Source organism: Populus trichocarpa, chromosome 13 (genome assembly GCF_000002775.5).
Source record: "Populus trichocarpa isolate Nisqually-1 chromosome 13, P.trichocarpa_v4.1, whole genome shotgun sequence".
NCBI classification, from domain to species: Eukaryota; Viridiplantae; Streptophyta; class Magnoliopsida; order Malpighiales; family Salicaceae; genus Populus; species Populus trichocarpa.
In genome coordinates, this window is record NC_037297.2 from 5,503,458 (window position 1) to 5,517,419 (window position 13,962).

General features: G+C 32.7%; 1 protein-coding gene across 1 annotated transcript in view; it reads right to left on the reverse strand.

Annotated features, from left to right (window-relative positions):
* Positions 1 to 9,512: 9,512 nt before the first annotated feature.
* LOC7493858 (protein DETOXIFICATION 24) overlaps positions 9,513 to 13,962 on the reverse strand; it is an 89,253-nt gene continuing 84,803 nt past the window's right edge. Inside the window, exons 4-10 of the mRNA XM_052446619.1 lie at positions 11,490 to 12,031; positions 11,135 to 11,221; positions 10,982 to 11,038; positions 10,629 to 10,867; positions 10,268 to 10,386; positions 9,969 to 10,055; positions 9,513 to 9,862 (exon numbers count right to left, since the gene is read on the reverse strand). Coding sequence (XP_052302579.1) covers positions 9,782 to 9,862; positions 9,969 to 10,055; positions 10,268 to 10,386; positions 10,629 to 10,867; positions 10,982 to 11,038; positions 11,135 to 11,221; positions 11,490 to 12,031 — 1,212 coding nt within the window. The 3' untranslated portion in view covers positions 9,513 to 9,781. The remainder of the gene's footprint in view (positions 9,863 to 9,968; positions 10,056 to 10,267; positions 10,387 to 10,628; positions 10,868 to 10,981; positions 11,039 to 11,134; positions 11,222 to 11,489; positions 12,032 to 13,962) is intronic.

Consider the following 13,962-nt stretch of genomic DNA (forward strand, 5'->3'; position numbering starts at 1 on the left):
TAAGAAGATGAGGGCTACAAGAAAGAAAGATTACAGGGGGGAATTAAATCATAAAGAGAGCAAGGAATTTACAACCCCAACTAGTTAGTACAGTTCATGATACATTCAGAATTTCTATAAAGATCGGAACCTGTGTAACTGAAATTTTTAACAGAGGACTTCAACCAAAAGGCCAACCGATGAAAGGTGAGGTCAAAAATCACATCCCAGTCTGGAGTTTTAGAGTCGAAGATCATATTGTTGCGCTCTATCCAAATTAACCAGTATAATCCTTTACAGAGAAGGGTAATTGCTTGACGTTGAAAATTTCCTTTTGCCATGAAATCAACACACGAGTTGACTTCATTCTCTAAACACATGAAGAAGATGAACCTCTCATTCTCTTGAAAGAAGCTCCTTGATATCCACGATAACAACCCCAAGCTTATAAAAAATAAAATTTCCATTAGCTTATGAAAAATAAAATTTCCATGATGAATTAGTCTCATCAAGGTATTTATGGAATCCAAAATAATATGATATAATTAAGAGTTTATTAGACATAAGAGTTTATAGCTTATGATATATAACATCATAAAATAATATCCATACAAAAAAAAAGGATCAAAGTAAACAATTATACAAAAAAAAACATACATCAAATTATTCTTATTTGTGAAATATTTAAAATAATTAAAAGAATACTAGATATTTTTTTGTTGTTTTATGTAATTTCTAAATAGCACAAAAAATAGGTCAAATATATTAATGATAACCTATAAATTAATAATTAACGCAAAGTTTGAGTTTTGGGTGTGTATTATAAGAGTTTGCGTTGAAAAATAATATAGATACACAAATGAATGATACATAACATATTAAAAAAAAACTGAACAGTTGATTTTGATAATTAGATATATTCCATAGTGACTAATTTCTATTGTAAATTAATTCATTTAACATTAAAATTTATATTGAAAAATAATATATGTGTAATTAATTTTATTCTTTACCAAACAATTATAATACATATCCACTAACATAATTTTATATTTTACTGGCAGAATATTCCATTAGTAGCTAAACAATGATTCTGTTAGCATGATTTTTATCGACGGGCTCATAGACATTTTGTCGATAATTTAATCATTGATAGATTTATAAACAAAAAAAACACGTCAAACAAAAAAATTCACCTACTTTATTCCGACGGTATTTCCATCGGTCAATATGATATTTGACCAAAAAAAAACTATTTGTAATTCCATCGGTGATTTTTTAATATTATCAACGGGTTAATTCTGTTGATGATTAAACAGTGGCAATGATATTTTTACTAATTGTTTTCTAACTCTCGAGAAAACAGTGGCAATGACAAAAAATATATATTTTTAAAAATATAATAAACTGAGTAGAAAATAATTAAAATAAAAATCAAATATTTATTATGCATTTAAAAGTTTACTAGTTCAAATTCAATTCATATAGAAGAGAGGGGCCGGAGGAGGAGGAGTAAGATGAGGGTTTTTGTCGGGACGAGAGGGCGATAAGATGAGCATATGTATCACCCATATGGAACTCCGAAGTTTGAGTGCTTAAAACCGATTGCGAGCATCCAATGATTGAAACACTTCGAGTCATCCATAAGTCCTCGATTGTAGTGTTTGAGATACCATCAACTCAATTTCTATCGGGTCCACCGAACAATCCTGCCTCCAATCATAGTTCAAGATGGGTTGATGGATCATACCCGGTGTTATATGTTTCTTAAAAAAAATCAACAAATTTAAAAAATAATAACTTAAGAAAAGAAATTGTTGAAATCCTACATACCACTAAGTACTGGGCTTGATTATCTACGAGCTGCTACACCCTTTTCTAACGGTCATCATTTTGAACATATGTTTCAATCAAAATCTCAGTTGATCTTGATTCACGTCCAATAATTGTAGCCTGCAAGAGAAAATTGTTGGTAGTTAAACATATTCATATAAAATAATAATTTTTAAAGAAATAGATGTAATAAAAAAAGAATTTTATCATTCGCTTCGCATGAGAAACAAACGGAATGGATCCGTTGGTGTATGTGGTAATGAAATCATGAATCTGCCTATTTTGTTTCTTCGCACCGGATTGTAACCATCGCACGAAATCCTTGAACATCACGTTGTGAATATATTATGCCCATACAACCTCCGAGATGTATAGAGGTTTGTAATCCTTTCAAATCACCACGTCTTTCCATCTTGAAAACTCTTTTTAGCATATTTTTGGTGTTTTTCTGAATCTCGTACAAAAAATCATGCAACCTATATGGTAGAAATGAATTATTAGCTAATAAATGAAAAATAAAATTTTAACATTTGGGTAAAAAAAATATTTATTTTGATTTTAATCTTACCTAAATGCAACGTAATTCTCCCAAACCCTCTTTGCAACAACGTTGTCAGTCCTATCCCAGTAAAGGTTTTTCCTTACAGTTCAAATTTGTAAAACAATTTGGTTAATTAATATTAATAAACTAACCAAATTAACATAATAACAAAATTATTGAAGTTAATATTAACCCTGAACTTTCCGAATCATGCATTAATCATGGGTTTCCGTTCCAGATTTTTGAAAACCTGACTCGATTAAAACAATGACACTTACATCGATGATTTCAACATCGATGTTATTGTTTAGGCAGCCTCAACATTTGTAAACTTGAAATTGCATTCGTTAATTGAAATTAATTTCTCAAAAATAATTAATGTTTATTTTTTAATAGTGCATGAGAGGAAAACAAACTTACATTAAGTGATCAGGCTTCCACTGGACAAGGTACTTTCAAGTAAGTGGATCCCGCTCTTAAAAGACCCCTCCTCGGCATGGCAACATCACACTCAATGAGCTCGTGTCGAGAGAGGCTACTTGTGCCTATTCATAATCGATATCTAATAACTCATGGTCGTCAAAAGAGCTACTAGAAGAACTAGCAGCGATCTTGTCTGTAAGACACATTACAAACTTTCCTAGACATCTACATAGATAAAAGAATTGAGATACCGTAAACCATTCATATTTTTTAAAAAATTATGTAGCACCTCACCTATACGAGAGACTATCTAATATTTGTTTACCTGCAAATACACATCAATTGAAATTTGATTGCCACAAACTAGTTGATTTTATGTAATTTCTATAGCTTCTAACTTTTCAATATAAGTTTATTTTATTTTGAGCTTTGAGACATTAACCGCTTGAACAACGTCAAATTTCAATTTAAATCTTATTATTATTTCAATATTCTTATTACAAAAAAAATTTAAATTCCATTTTTTTCAAATATTCCACCTAATAGATGTTAATAATATTTTATGTATACAAAAATCACAAACTAAACATCACAATCAATTCAAAAATTCAACGAAGAAACCAATTAAATAAAAGAAGAACAAAAAGACTGTATTAAGAAAACGTGAAAAGTATAAGAACAAAATATTAGGCTAATTGGTTAAAAACTACCCTAGATTTTTAATCAACATGATCTTATTTCATAAACTTTGTTTAATCGAGTTTGAATTTCTATTTGTTATCCCTTCATCTATATTATGGTCCGATCAGTTAAGTTTAACAATACATACACCCTTTAATTATAACATAATTTGTGGATTAAAACTCAAAAGAAAAAAAAATTAAAACTTAATTAAATTTAATAGGATGGAAGGGTGACATCAGAAAAAATAAAAAATTCTAATCAAATTAAAAAATGTTAGAAACTAATTTTTTGTTGATAAAAATTTCAAGATAATTTGACAATTAGTTTCTAAACTAAACTAATCTAATTAACAAATTAGGGATTTATAATTCAATAACAAAATTTCACAAAAACATCACAATCAATTCAAAAAAAATAAAATTCCAACAACAAAATAATTCAAAAAAAAGTTTAAAAAAGATAATGCAAAAAAAAAAAAAAATATTGAAATTGAGTGAAGCTTACACTATTACTTACAAAGAAAAAACAAAAACAAGAACAAATTCACATCATGTTAAAAACAAAAGGTAAAACTGAGAAGAGAAAAGAAAGACAAACCTTTGAGGCATGAAGGAGAAGAGAATAGAAAATGAGTTAAGGAGGAGACAAAAAGAGAGAGAAGAGAAAAAAATAGAGTGCAAAATCCTGAGATTTAAACTCAAAATAAATAAATAAATAAATAATAATAAATAAATCAAATAAGAAGAATATGAAAGACATAAAGAGTATGACTCCAATTGTAAAAAAAAAAAAAAAACAGAGAAAAGGGGCCAATGTGTAATTAGAAAGAATGGGGCTATAAAAGTATAAATACCCCATTTCTTCCTCTTGTGTGGCCAACTGCACCTAGTGGAAAAGAGGGGAGACATTGCAAAATTTTCTTTACCAAAAAAGAGGGAAAAACATCAAATCTTTTAAGACTATGCAAACCTTAAAACTTTGAGTAGAGAGGACACCCATTAACACAATATTTAATAAAGAAACAAGTGAAGAAATTGGAGAAAAAAAAAAGGGAGAGGGTCGGCTGCATGCAAGAGAGAAGAGACTAAAAATCTTCAACCAAATTGAGCTGAAATTCTGAATTTCCTCAAGGTATGGACACTAGACCTAATTGTGAAAAACAATTTGACAATTGATTAGGAATCATGCACCAATATCAGATTTTATAAATTAGGGTTCTTGAGTGAAAATTGGGGGAAGTGTAGAAATTGTTAGATGTAGTAAAGGAAGATTGAAGTGTGAATTACAAGACAAATATGATTGTATGCTTATGAGTATGTGTGTGTGTGTGTGTGTGTGTATTGGGTAACTCTCTAATCCCTGTTATACTTTTACTTTTAATATAGTTATTCCAACGTTGTGATATTGCAGGTCCTTCATATTCACACTAGGAGTAGTATCCTAGGTCCCCTAGTTTCTTTTGTATGAATTTAGAAGTAAATGAATGTTAATGTATTTTGTCTCTAAGTAACTATATGACTTGAAATGTAATAGTACCTCCTTATATTAAATGTCGAGACATAGAATTTCATTACTATATTATACTTGTAATATTAATGTTGCTTTTCTCTGTTTAATTATGAATTTCATATGTGTTTAAACGGGCAAGGAAAATGAATACATGAGTTGTTGCGCTTGTACCTATGGATGATTGTTGTGTGGTGCAAGGTAATTATGCTATGGTATAAGAATGAGTATAAAGTGTGTGCAGGATAATTATCGATAACTTGAGACCTCTCAGTAGGGGAAACTCTACCGAAATTTCTACCAAAATTTCGATAATCTTTAGATGAGTTTGGCAACAAAAATTTTTTCCCACATTTTTATTGGTATGATTGATATGTCTGATCTCGGGAATGGGAATGTTACAGAGGGAAACATGTTTGCTTTTGTAGTAGAGGAAGAGAGAAGAAGAGAAACGCTTGTCTGTTATGAAATTAGGGATTCTGGTCTTTTAATTTGGGGTTTATTTACCGATGGATAATTAAATATTCATATTTTTAACACTTCCATCGATGATTCTATCTGTAATATTTAATTAAAAATTTCAATTTAATAAATTTTTTTCAGAAATCCCCCCAAATATCATCAACGACTTTTCAGTCCGTTGGTGATTCAATCTGTAATAAACAGTTTGAACCATTACATTGATAAATGAACAGTTACATTGAGAAATGAACGATTCCAAAAATCTTGGTAAAATACCGACGGACATTAACCTTCGGTAATTCCTTCTGTACTGAACATAATGAATAGTTACATTAAGAAATCAACAGTTCCAAAAGTCTCGGGAAAATACCATCTATTAGAACTGAGTATGATCAAAGATAAAAACATTTTTATCCTGGCCTCATCTATATTTTGGTCGAAGACAAACATCTATATTTCAGCCCGGACTATTAGGATTGGGAATGATCATAAATAAAAACATGAACCCCAAACTCACATACATCCCTGGTGGCAAGTTGTAAACTGTGAGTATCATCGTTCAACAAGAATAATGAGCAATAAATGACCCGAATGCATTGAATCCATCTATATATAACCTAAGATGTACGTTCCTTAATTTCATTAAAAACTGACAATGAACCCTATTAAAATATTTTCAAGCTTCCCTATCAAATAGGTGAATCATGGCTCCATCCACCGCATCATGTAAATGATGCCATGTCATGTGCACAACATTCTTTAGAGACATGAATAACCTTTGTAGTTTAGGAGTAATTGTGAAGTATATAAGTTTTCTATGTGCGATAAGAGTCTTGTCCCAGTCAATTCTAGGATTATAACGAGCATGCTCACATGTTCTACACTTATTCAACTCTGTATTTTCAAGGTAGTACAACATGCAGAAGTTTGGACATATGCCAATTTCTTGGTATCCTAGGCCGAGGGGTTTTATCATGGATTTAGCAACATAGAAGTTCTCTTTCAACCTATTCCCCTCATGTAATATGTTTTTTTTCTCATTCAACAATTCTGTCATAATCAGCCTTAATCAACCCATGATCTGACTTAATGGTGAACACATGTGTAACGACCGATAATTTACTGTGATTTGTGCACCCATCTCATAATGTTTCGTCAAAGTCTTTAAAAAATCAAAAAACCTGGCCACTTCTGCATTTGGTTCTTCATCTATGATTGGACATTCACTTGCATAACCCTGATTCATTCACATCGCATCCATAACCATATTCCTATAAGGATTACTATTGTCATTTATAACTCCACGCATGTTACTAGAACTAGAAGTTGACCCAACCATCCTTTACACCAATATATCATAAGGAACATATGGTTCTCCGTGTGCAAACCAACACAAGTATTTCTCCGTGAATCTGTTTTGTAGAATATGCATTATCACAACATCTGGATTGAGAAACTTTTTATTATTACACCTCTTACATGAATATCTAATACCACATCCACTCATATTTTTTTGGATTAAATAGTGCGTAATTAATAAAATCCTGAGCCCAATATCAATAATCTATCTTGAGCAACCCCTTAGGTGAATGTCGATAAATCCATTAACGATCATCCATTACTTGTATTAAACCTATATAAATTATTGATCATGTTAACACGTATTATTTAATTATGTAAACTAAATAAATTAGCTAACATTGGTTTAAATCAAACTTATTCAATATATTTTAATGATACTCTTAAATCATTATCAATTATCTACATAAATTCAAATTCCTACACATTTACCGAAATTTTCAACTCAATAATAAAATTGATAAAATATAAAATATACTCATTAAATAACTCATTATTTATTTCATTACATAACACCAAGGTCACAAATTCAAAATCAATTTCATCAAATTACAAATAAATTTAATTTTTAAAATTTCAAACAAACCTTAACATATACAAATCATATATTCATTCAACAAATTTCTTTTTTTTTAATAAAAAAAACTATAAAACAAGTAAATACATAAATAAATAATATTTTTTATCACTTCAGAGATAAGTCGACATGGTACTCACAAACATCCACTTTTGCATCTCAATATGAATATAATTAAAGGAGACAACTACAATTTATAGACTCCTCCTCTATGTTAGACTTTAACAGAAGCTAACAGTGGGGACTGACATGGTAAAATCATGGTACGGTTGAGTTGGTCTTGGAAAAAACCAATACGACGAGGACTTGCCTGTAAAACACTCTATAGGTTGGGGGCTGTTTTGTAGTTATCCCTAATTAAAAATAAGACATTTAATTATGAAAATCAGAAGTCATATTTCAAACCCTAGTTACCCATTAAATATTCATTTAGCGATTAAGGCACTGCTATATCCTTGCAAGGATGAGAACACAAGTTCGATCTCCAGAAAGTATACTTATTGGGAAGGGCAGCCACGAACCCTGAATGAGACTAGTCCCACCCTTTAAAAGGGTGTGAGGATACCCGGGTAAGAACAAAAAAGAACATTAGTTAGCCTGTTTGAGATTGTGATAACGGTTACGATTTAAAAAGTTTTTTTGCTTAGAAATTGATCAGAATAATGTTTTTTTTTTTTTAAAAAAAAAAATTATTTTTGATATCAACACATCAAAACGATATAAAAACATAAATAATAATAATTTTTAATAAAAAAATATCAAATTTAAGGAAACACTGTTTACACTAGTTCCCAAACAGGCTCGCATTAACCCTCAAATTGCATATGTGTCTCTCTATTCTTGCTTGCCCTAAGAGTTGGACAGGCAGTCTGGAAACGTGCGATTAAAACATCAAGTTCGGGATGTGTTTGTTTGGTTGGAGGTGTGGTGGCTTTTTTTTAAAGCTACAACCCTTTTAAAGCACAAACCACACTTCTAAAAGCTAAAAATACATGCTTTTTATGTAGACCCTACAACAAAAGCCAAAGTCATCTCCAAACTAAACATTAGATGGTCTGAGGGTTCGGAATAGAATCCTTGAGTGATGTTATAAGCAATTATTGGCTGTTTTTTTTTAACTCGTAATCTGTCATCATATAATTTCTTTTTTAATATAAATCCTCACTTGTAAAGACATCATTGATCATGTTGTACCAACATGTCATTGCAGAAGGAACTCTCTTCATCTCTCCCTAACATCAATCAAAATAAGGTCCCAGTTTAAAACATTAGAGACATAGTTTTGAAACCCGGACCGGCCCAGCGGGTCGATCCGGGACCCGGCCGACCCGGGCCTGAGACCGGTTCGGGTCTAAGTAAAAACCCGTCTGGGAGTTGGCCCGGCGAAACCCGGTCGACCCGGGTAAACTCGGCTGAGACCCGGCCTAAGGAGTGTGCTGGCACTATCAATAGTCAAGACGAAGAAGTCGGGCTAAGGACGCTTCACCCTCGATTCTTAGCATCTCAAGAAGAAGATCCACTGGAGAAGAACATCTGAAATTCTATCTCTTGAAATGAATACCCCTTTCTTGGCTTATGCCATTTACCTGAACAAGCAAAGAAAGACTTCAAAGAAGGTAGGAACTTACTCCTCTTCTCCTTCTATACGTGTCTGCTACTGTAGCAGCTAGAGAGATAATTGGCTTGCTTTTGAGTTTTGAGAGGACAGGTTGTTTGAGAAGAGAAGAGAAGAGAAGATAGATGCAAGACTCATCTCGATGGATGCGAGACAGCAGAGGATGTGGGAGCTGCGGGTGCTGTGGTTGGGCACGAGAAACTAGAAGAGAGAGAGAGAGGTCGTGCAATTTTAGAGAGAGAGATTTTTTTTGGGTTGACCTGGGTCAACCCAGGTCAACCCATCTGACCTGTGACCCGATCATTATACCGGGTCGACTACCAGGTCGGGTTTAAAAACTATGATTGGAGATCCCCATCTTCCTTCCTTTGTCTCCCCCATGAACAACCCTAACATCAGCCGAAGCTTTGTGCACATTTAAGAGAGCATTGAAAAATAACAGGACGTGCCTTTTCTTTTCATGGTAAGAATATTGATAAGCACGAGGAATCTGGATATAAAACATAGAAAAGAACTCCCCTGAAAGTCAAATATAAGAGATAGATAAAGTATATTATAAATCTTGAAGTCTCACCTCAATAATTTAAGTTTTTGGATGAGTGGTTCTTTGATAAAATAGACAGAGCGAGAAAGATAAAAATCAAAATGATTGCAAGCCTAAAGGAGAGTGAGCCAAGCCAGCATGATGAGCCAGCTGAGAGCACTGACCAGTTTGCAGCGTAGTTAGCCTCACAGGGAGGGAAGCAAAACCACATCTAAAAATCTGGTTTGAACACGCAACAACAAGTAGTGTCCATTACTATCAAGCAAGATTGGAGTTTTCATCAGATCCCTCTGTTGTTCCAATAAAAAATCGACCAAGACGCTCTGATGCCTTGTTTACCTGCGTTGCACGAATTGAATGTTGTTTGCTTATGGCAATATAGCTCTGAGTTGACTATGATTTTTAGAATATTCTAACATGATAATTTCATGACATCTTTTCAAACCTGTTCATTCCAATCAATCCTCCATGTAAGGTAGGATAGCAGAAGTGTTTGGACTCCAACTCCACTCAACAATCCAATCCACAAACCCTGTATGTGCAGAGAAGAAACTATTGGTAAATAAAAATACTCCTTTTATGAAGTTCAATTTTAACTAGATCCACTCACTTGGCCTATTAGCAAAGAGTGAATGGTCAATACTAGACAATCAAATTCATGGCTTTAGCTTGATTCTCCATTAATAATTTGAATGTTAAGCAGTAGATATCTTATGATATCTTGACAATATTGTTCTTACATACCGTGACCTGAAGATGCGCTACATATCCAAGCAGAATTCCTACCGGCAACCCAATAACATAATAGCTCCCCAAGTTGACAAATGCAACCATACTTTGCACACCAGCACCTACAGCTACACCTGGAGAGGGAATTTTAATGGTTAAGATTTACATTACCACATGTGCGCGTGCCCTTTTATATATATATATTGCTGGAAACACCAGCACTTGACTTACTTCTGTCATTGTGAGCGATCGATCGTATAATTGCATAAAATAAATTCTAAGATACATAGAATTAAAGCTATGCAAAAAGTTAATGGACCAGAAAATGTTCATATAGTATTTGCATATAATAATAGAATTAGAATGAAATACTTGCCTGTGAGTACTGGAAAAATACTATTCAGCAGCATTGAGAATGCTAGTAGAACATGAAGCCTGGACACGGATTCTGCTATTTCCTCACTACTCGTAAACAAGTATGAAATTTCCCGACTAAAGACCATGCACAAAACCCAGAAGATAATTCCGATAATTATCGAAGTACCAAGGGCAACCTTGATAGAAAATTTTGCAGCTTTGGCATTGCCCATTCCCAATTCATTTGATATGCGCACACTGTACGAAATGCACATACATGACATTTTATAATAGAGATCACTTACTTCAGAAACAGAGATATAGAGAGACAAAACGAAACTGAGTAGCATTTCTAATGGTTAAAGCAAATACCATGAAGAACCTAAAAACCCAAGGCAGACCATGAATTCCCATCCATTGATGTTGAGGCTGCAACAAGGAATTAGCATAAATCATCTTCTTTTCAACAGTTAGAACTATATAGTGCCGAGCAACTGTATTGAGATTTGCACAACAAATTCTTACCAAATGGAGAAAGCAGATATTGCAATGGTTGCGTTCTTCATATATCCAGCTAACAAGACAAGAATAGAGGAATACCATAATTCTAAGCTGTAAGGTTATAGCAAACACAATTAGAAAGCAAGTGATGACTATCGAAATAAATGAACCATAAATCATTCGTAATCTTAAAATGATACTAGTGTGTGATAAAACAAGGCAAGGATAAGTTCGTGATCATGATCAAAAACTTGGTTCCATTTCTGCTGTGCTTAACATCATTAAGGAATCAAGTATTTTGTGCATAAAAACAATCATCCAAGTTAAATTCCCATACGAAATGGAATAAAAACACTATATTGTCAAAATTGGAACTTACCAAATCATGACTCCGGAGGATATTGAGAGCTTTATTAGAGGTAACATATCAGCAAATGCAGCTTTAGTAAAGCCTTTCCATGTATTAGGACACCAACCTCCAAAGATGTACACAAACTCTCCAATAACGAGCAACCAAGATGATATGCTGAATGCACCCATGGCACCAGTAAGCCCTAAACCAAGTTTGATCACAAATAACCAGGACAAAAGCACATGAACCAGAAAGGAGAAAGCAGAAAAGCACCCGACAATCTTGTTTTTTTGTTGTGCTTGCAAGTACATTTGGATGGTCAAGCTAAAGACATAAGAGTAGAGGACGGGAATTAACCAAATGGAGATTTTTCCAGCTTCTATTGCTATATTCTCCTCTTGCCCAATTAGTCTTAATATCGGTGTTGTAAAAATGAAGAGGGGAAGCAAGATGGTTGCAGTTACACCATCAATGATCCATGATCTCTGCAAGTAAACACCCATCATGTGGTAGTGTCCAGCTCCATATGCTTGCCCGCATAAGGTCTCAGTCGCACTTGACATGCCAATCTTCCATGAGAAAGGAAAAACTTAGGTAAGTAAATTATTGAAATAATTGTCTTTACCTTGTATATATTTGGAAGATCACACAGGTGGCAAGACATGTAAAATAGGAAAGACACATCGATTCATTCCTCACTTCCATGGCTACAAAGAGGCCAATACCTTTCTCTCTGTTATATTTTCAAGTGAAAGTCAATACTAATCTTGTTCTGGTTCCAAATTGTTTTTTTTTTTTTTATACTAATTATTTAGAATTAGCTTTCAAAATTGCAGTGATATGAATATTTTAGTATTTAGAAAATACTAATAATTAATTTCTAAGACTCACACGCAGTTTTCCTCATGAAACATGTCATGTTCAAACACCTTAATATAATGGTATTACATAAAGGAAGATCAGACACATCTTAAAAACAACTAATAATACACTACTTATTGGAGCCCATGCTCCACGTTATCATTCGAACTAGGCATTTGTCACATCAGTATACCTTATGGATAGAATGTTTTTATGGGTGTTTGATTTTCGAACTCCTCTACAAGCTCTTTCCCAATATAAAATCCTCTCATCCATATTAATGTTACTCCTCTACAACCTCTTACCAAGCTTGATCCATGTTGTATTCATTGTTTTTTTCTAGGATATGGAACATGTCAAAAAGAATATCGTTGCTATCATCCTTATATCTGCTACATGTATGTCACCATAGTTGCTACCCTCTTGGAATCAAAATAATATTTCTTAAATTCCTCATCTACTTCTCCTCTTTTTAGGGGAGGACACATAACAAAAAGGATAAATGGATGAATTTACAATTTCAAGATATAGAAAATGAAGGCACCAGACTAGAACTATTCCAGCTACAAGTTGTTGCGACAAGAGAAGATCATCTTTTTAAGTGTGTCAAAAGACCAATCTTCTAAGAATACTTGATGCAATTATATTATTTGATAATTTTATTTATATTTATCTAGTATTTTATTCATGTTTTATATATAAAATGCTTTAATAATATTTGTTTTATGTTTTGAAGGTACTTTTGGATCTAAGATTTGAAAAGAAATAAATTGGAGATAAAATTCATACCATATTACAACTCGTGTCAAATATTTGCATATTTGACTTCTGATCGATGTTTTACGTAGAACTTAAGTTGTAGAGGTTGAAATGAAGTGATTTCAGTGATAATAAAAAGCGAATATCCATACTTTTCTATATATATATGATAAGAAAAATAAAGGGTATGGAAATCGCAGCCTTCAAAGATAAGTTTCGTATTTTACTAGTTTTGATCTTCGGTCATTCCGACTTGAATATCTTGAGTTAGAGAAGTTCATTTGATGCAAGCTCACTTTTATTGGATTCTAGACTTAAATACCTATTAACCTACCAAATTTCAGTAAAAAAAAAAGCTCATATGAGATATATATGATTTTTCTAAGACAACCTATAAATTCAGCCAGCCGACAGGTTTTGTGAGGAAATAAGTCCAACTTACTTCCAAAGCATCCAAACCAATATGGTAATTGTTTCTTCGTATCAAAAAGGTCTTTATTTGGGCAATTTAACTTCTATAAGTCCAAAGTCAAAGCTTTAAGATTTTATGCAAAACTATTTTTTCTTGTTTTTAGAAAAATAGTTATTGTATTACTTAAATGTAGATTGTCTATTTTGGAAATGACTATTTTTATTTTTTTGAAGGATACAAACGGATTGGACGGATATGAGGATTAGAGTTTCCTATCAAATAAAAAGAAAGAGAGGGGGGAGGCTAGAAAGAAGAAGAAAACTCTCACCCTTTTCTCTTATACCCGAAATTATGTTTCATCTTTTCTCTTTCTTAGTTTTTCAATAGACATGTCAGGCTAAGTTATTTTTCTTGTTCGAAAGGATACAAAAACCTTGGGATTTCAAAAACTATAAGATCTATTGTATC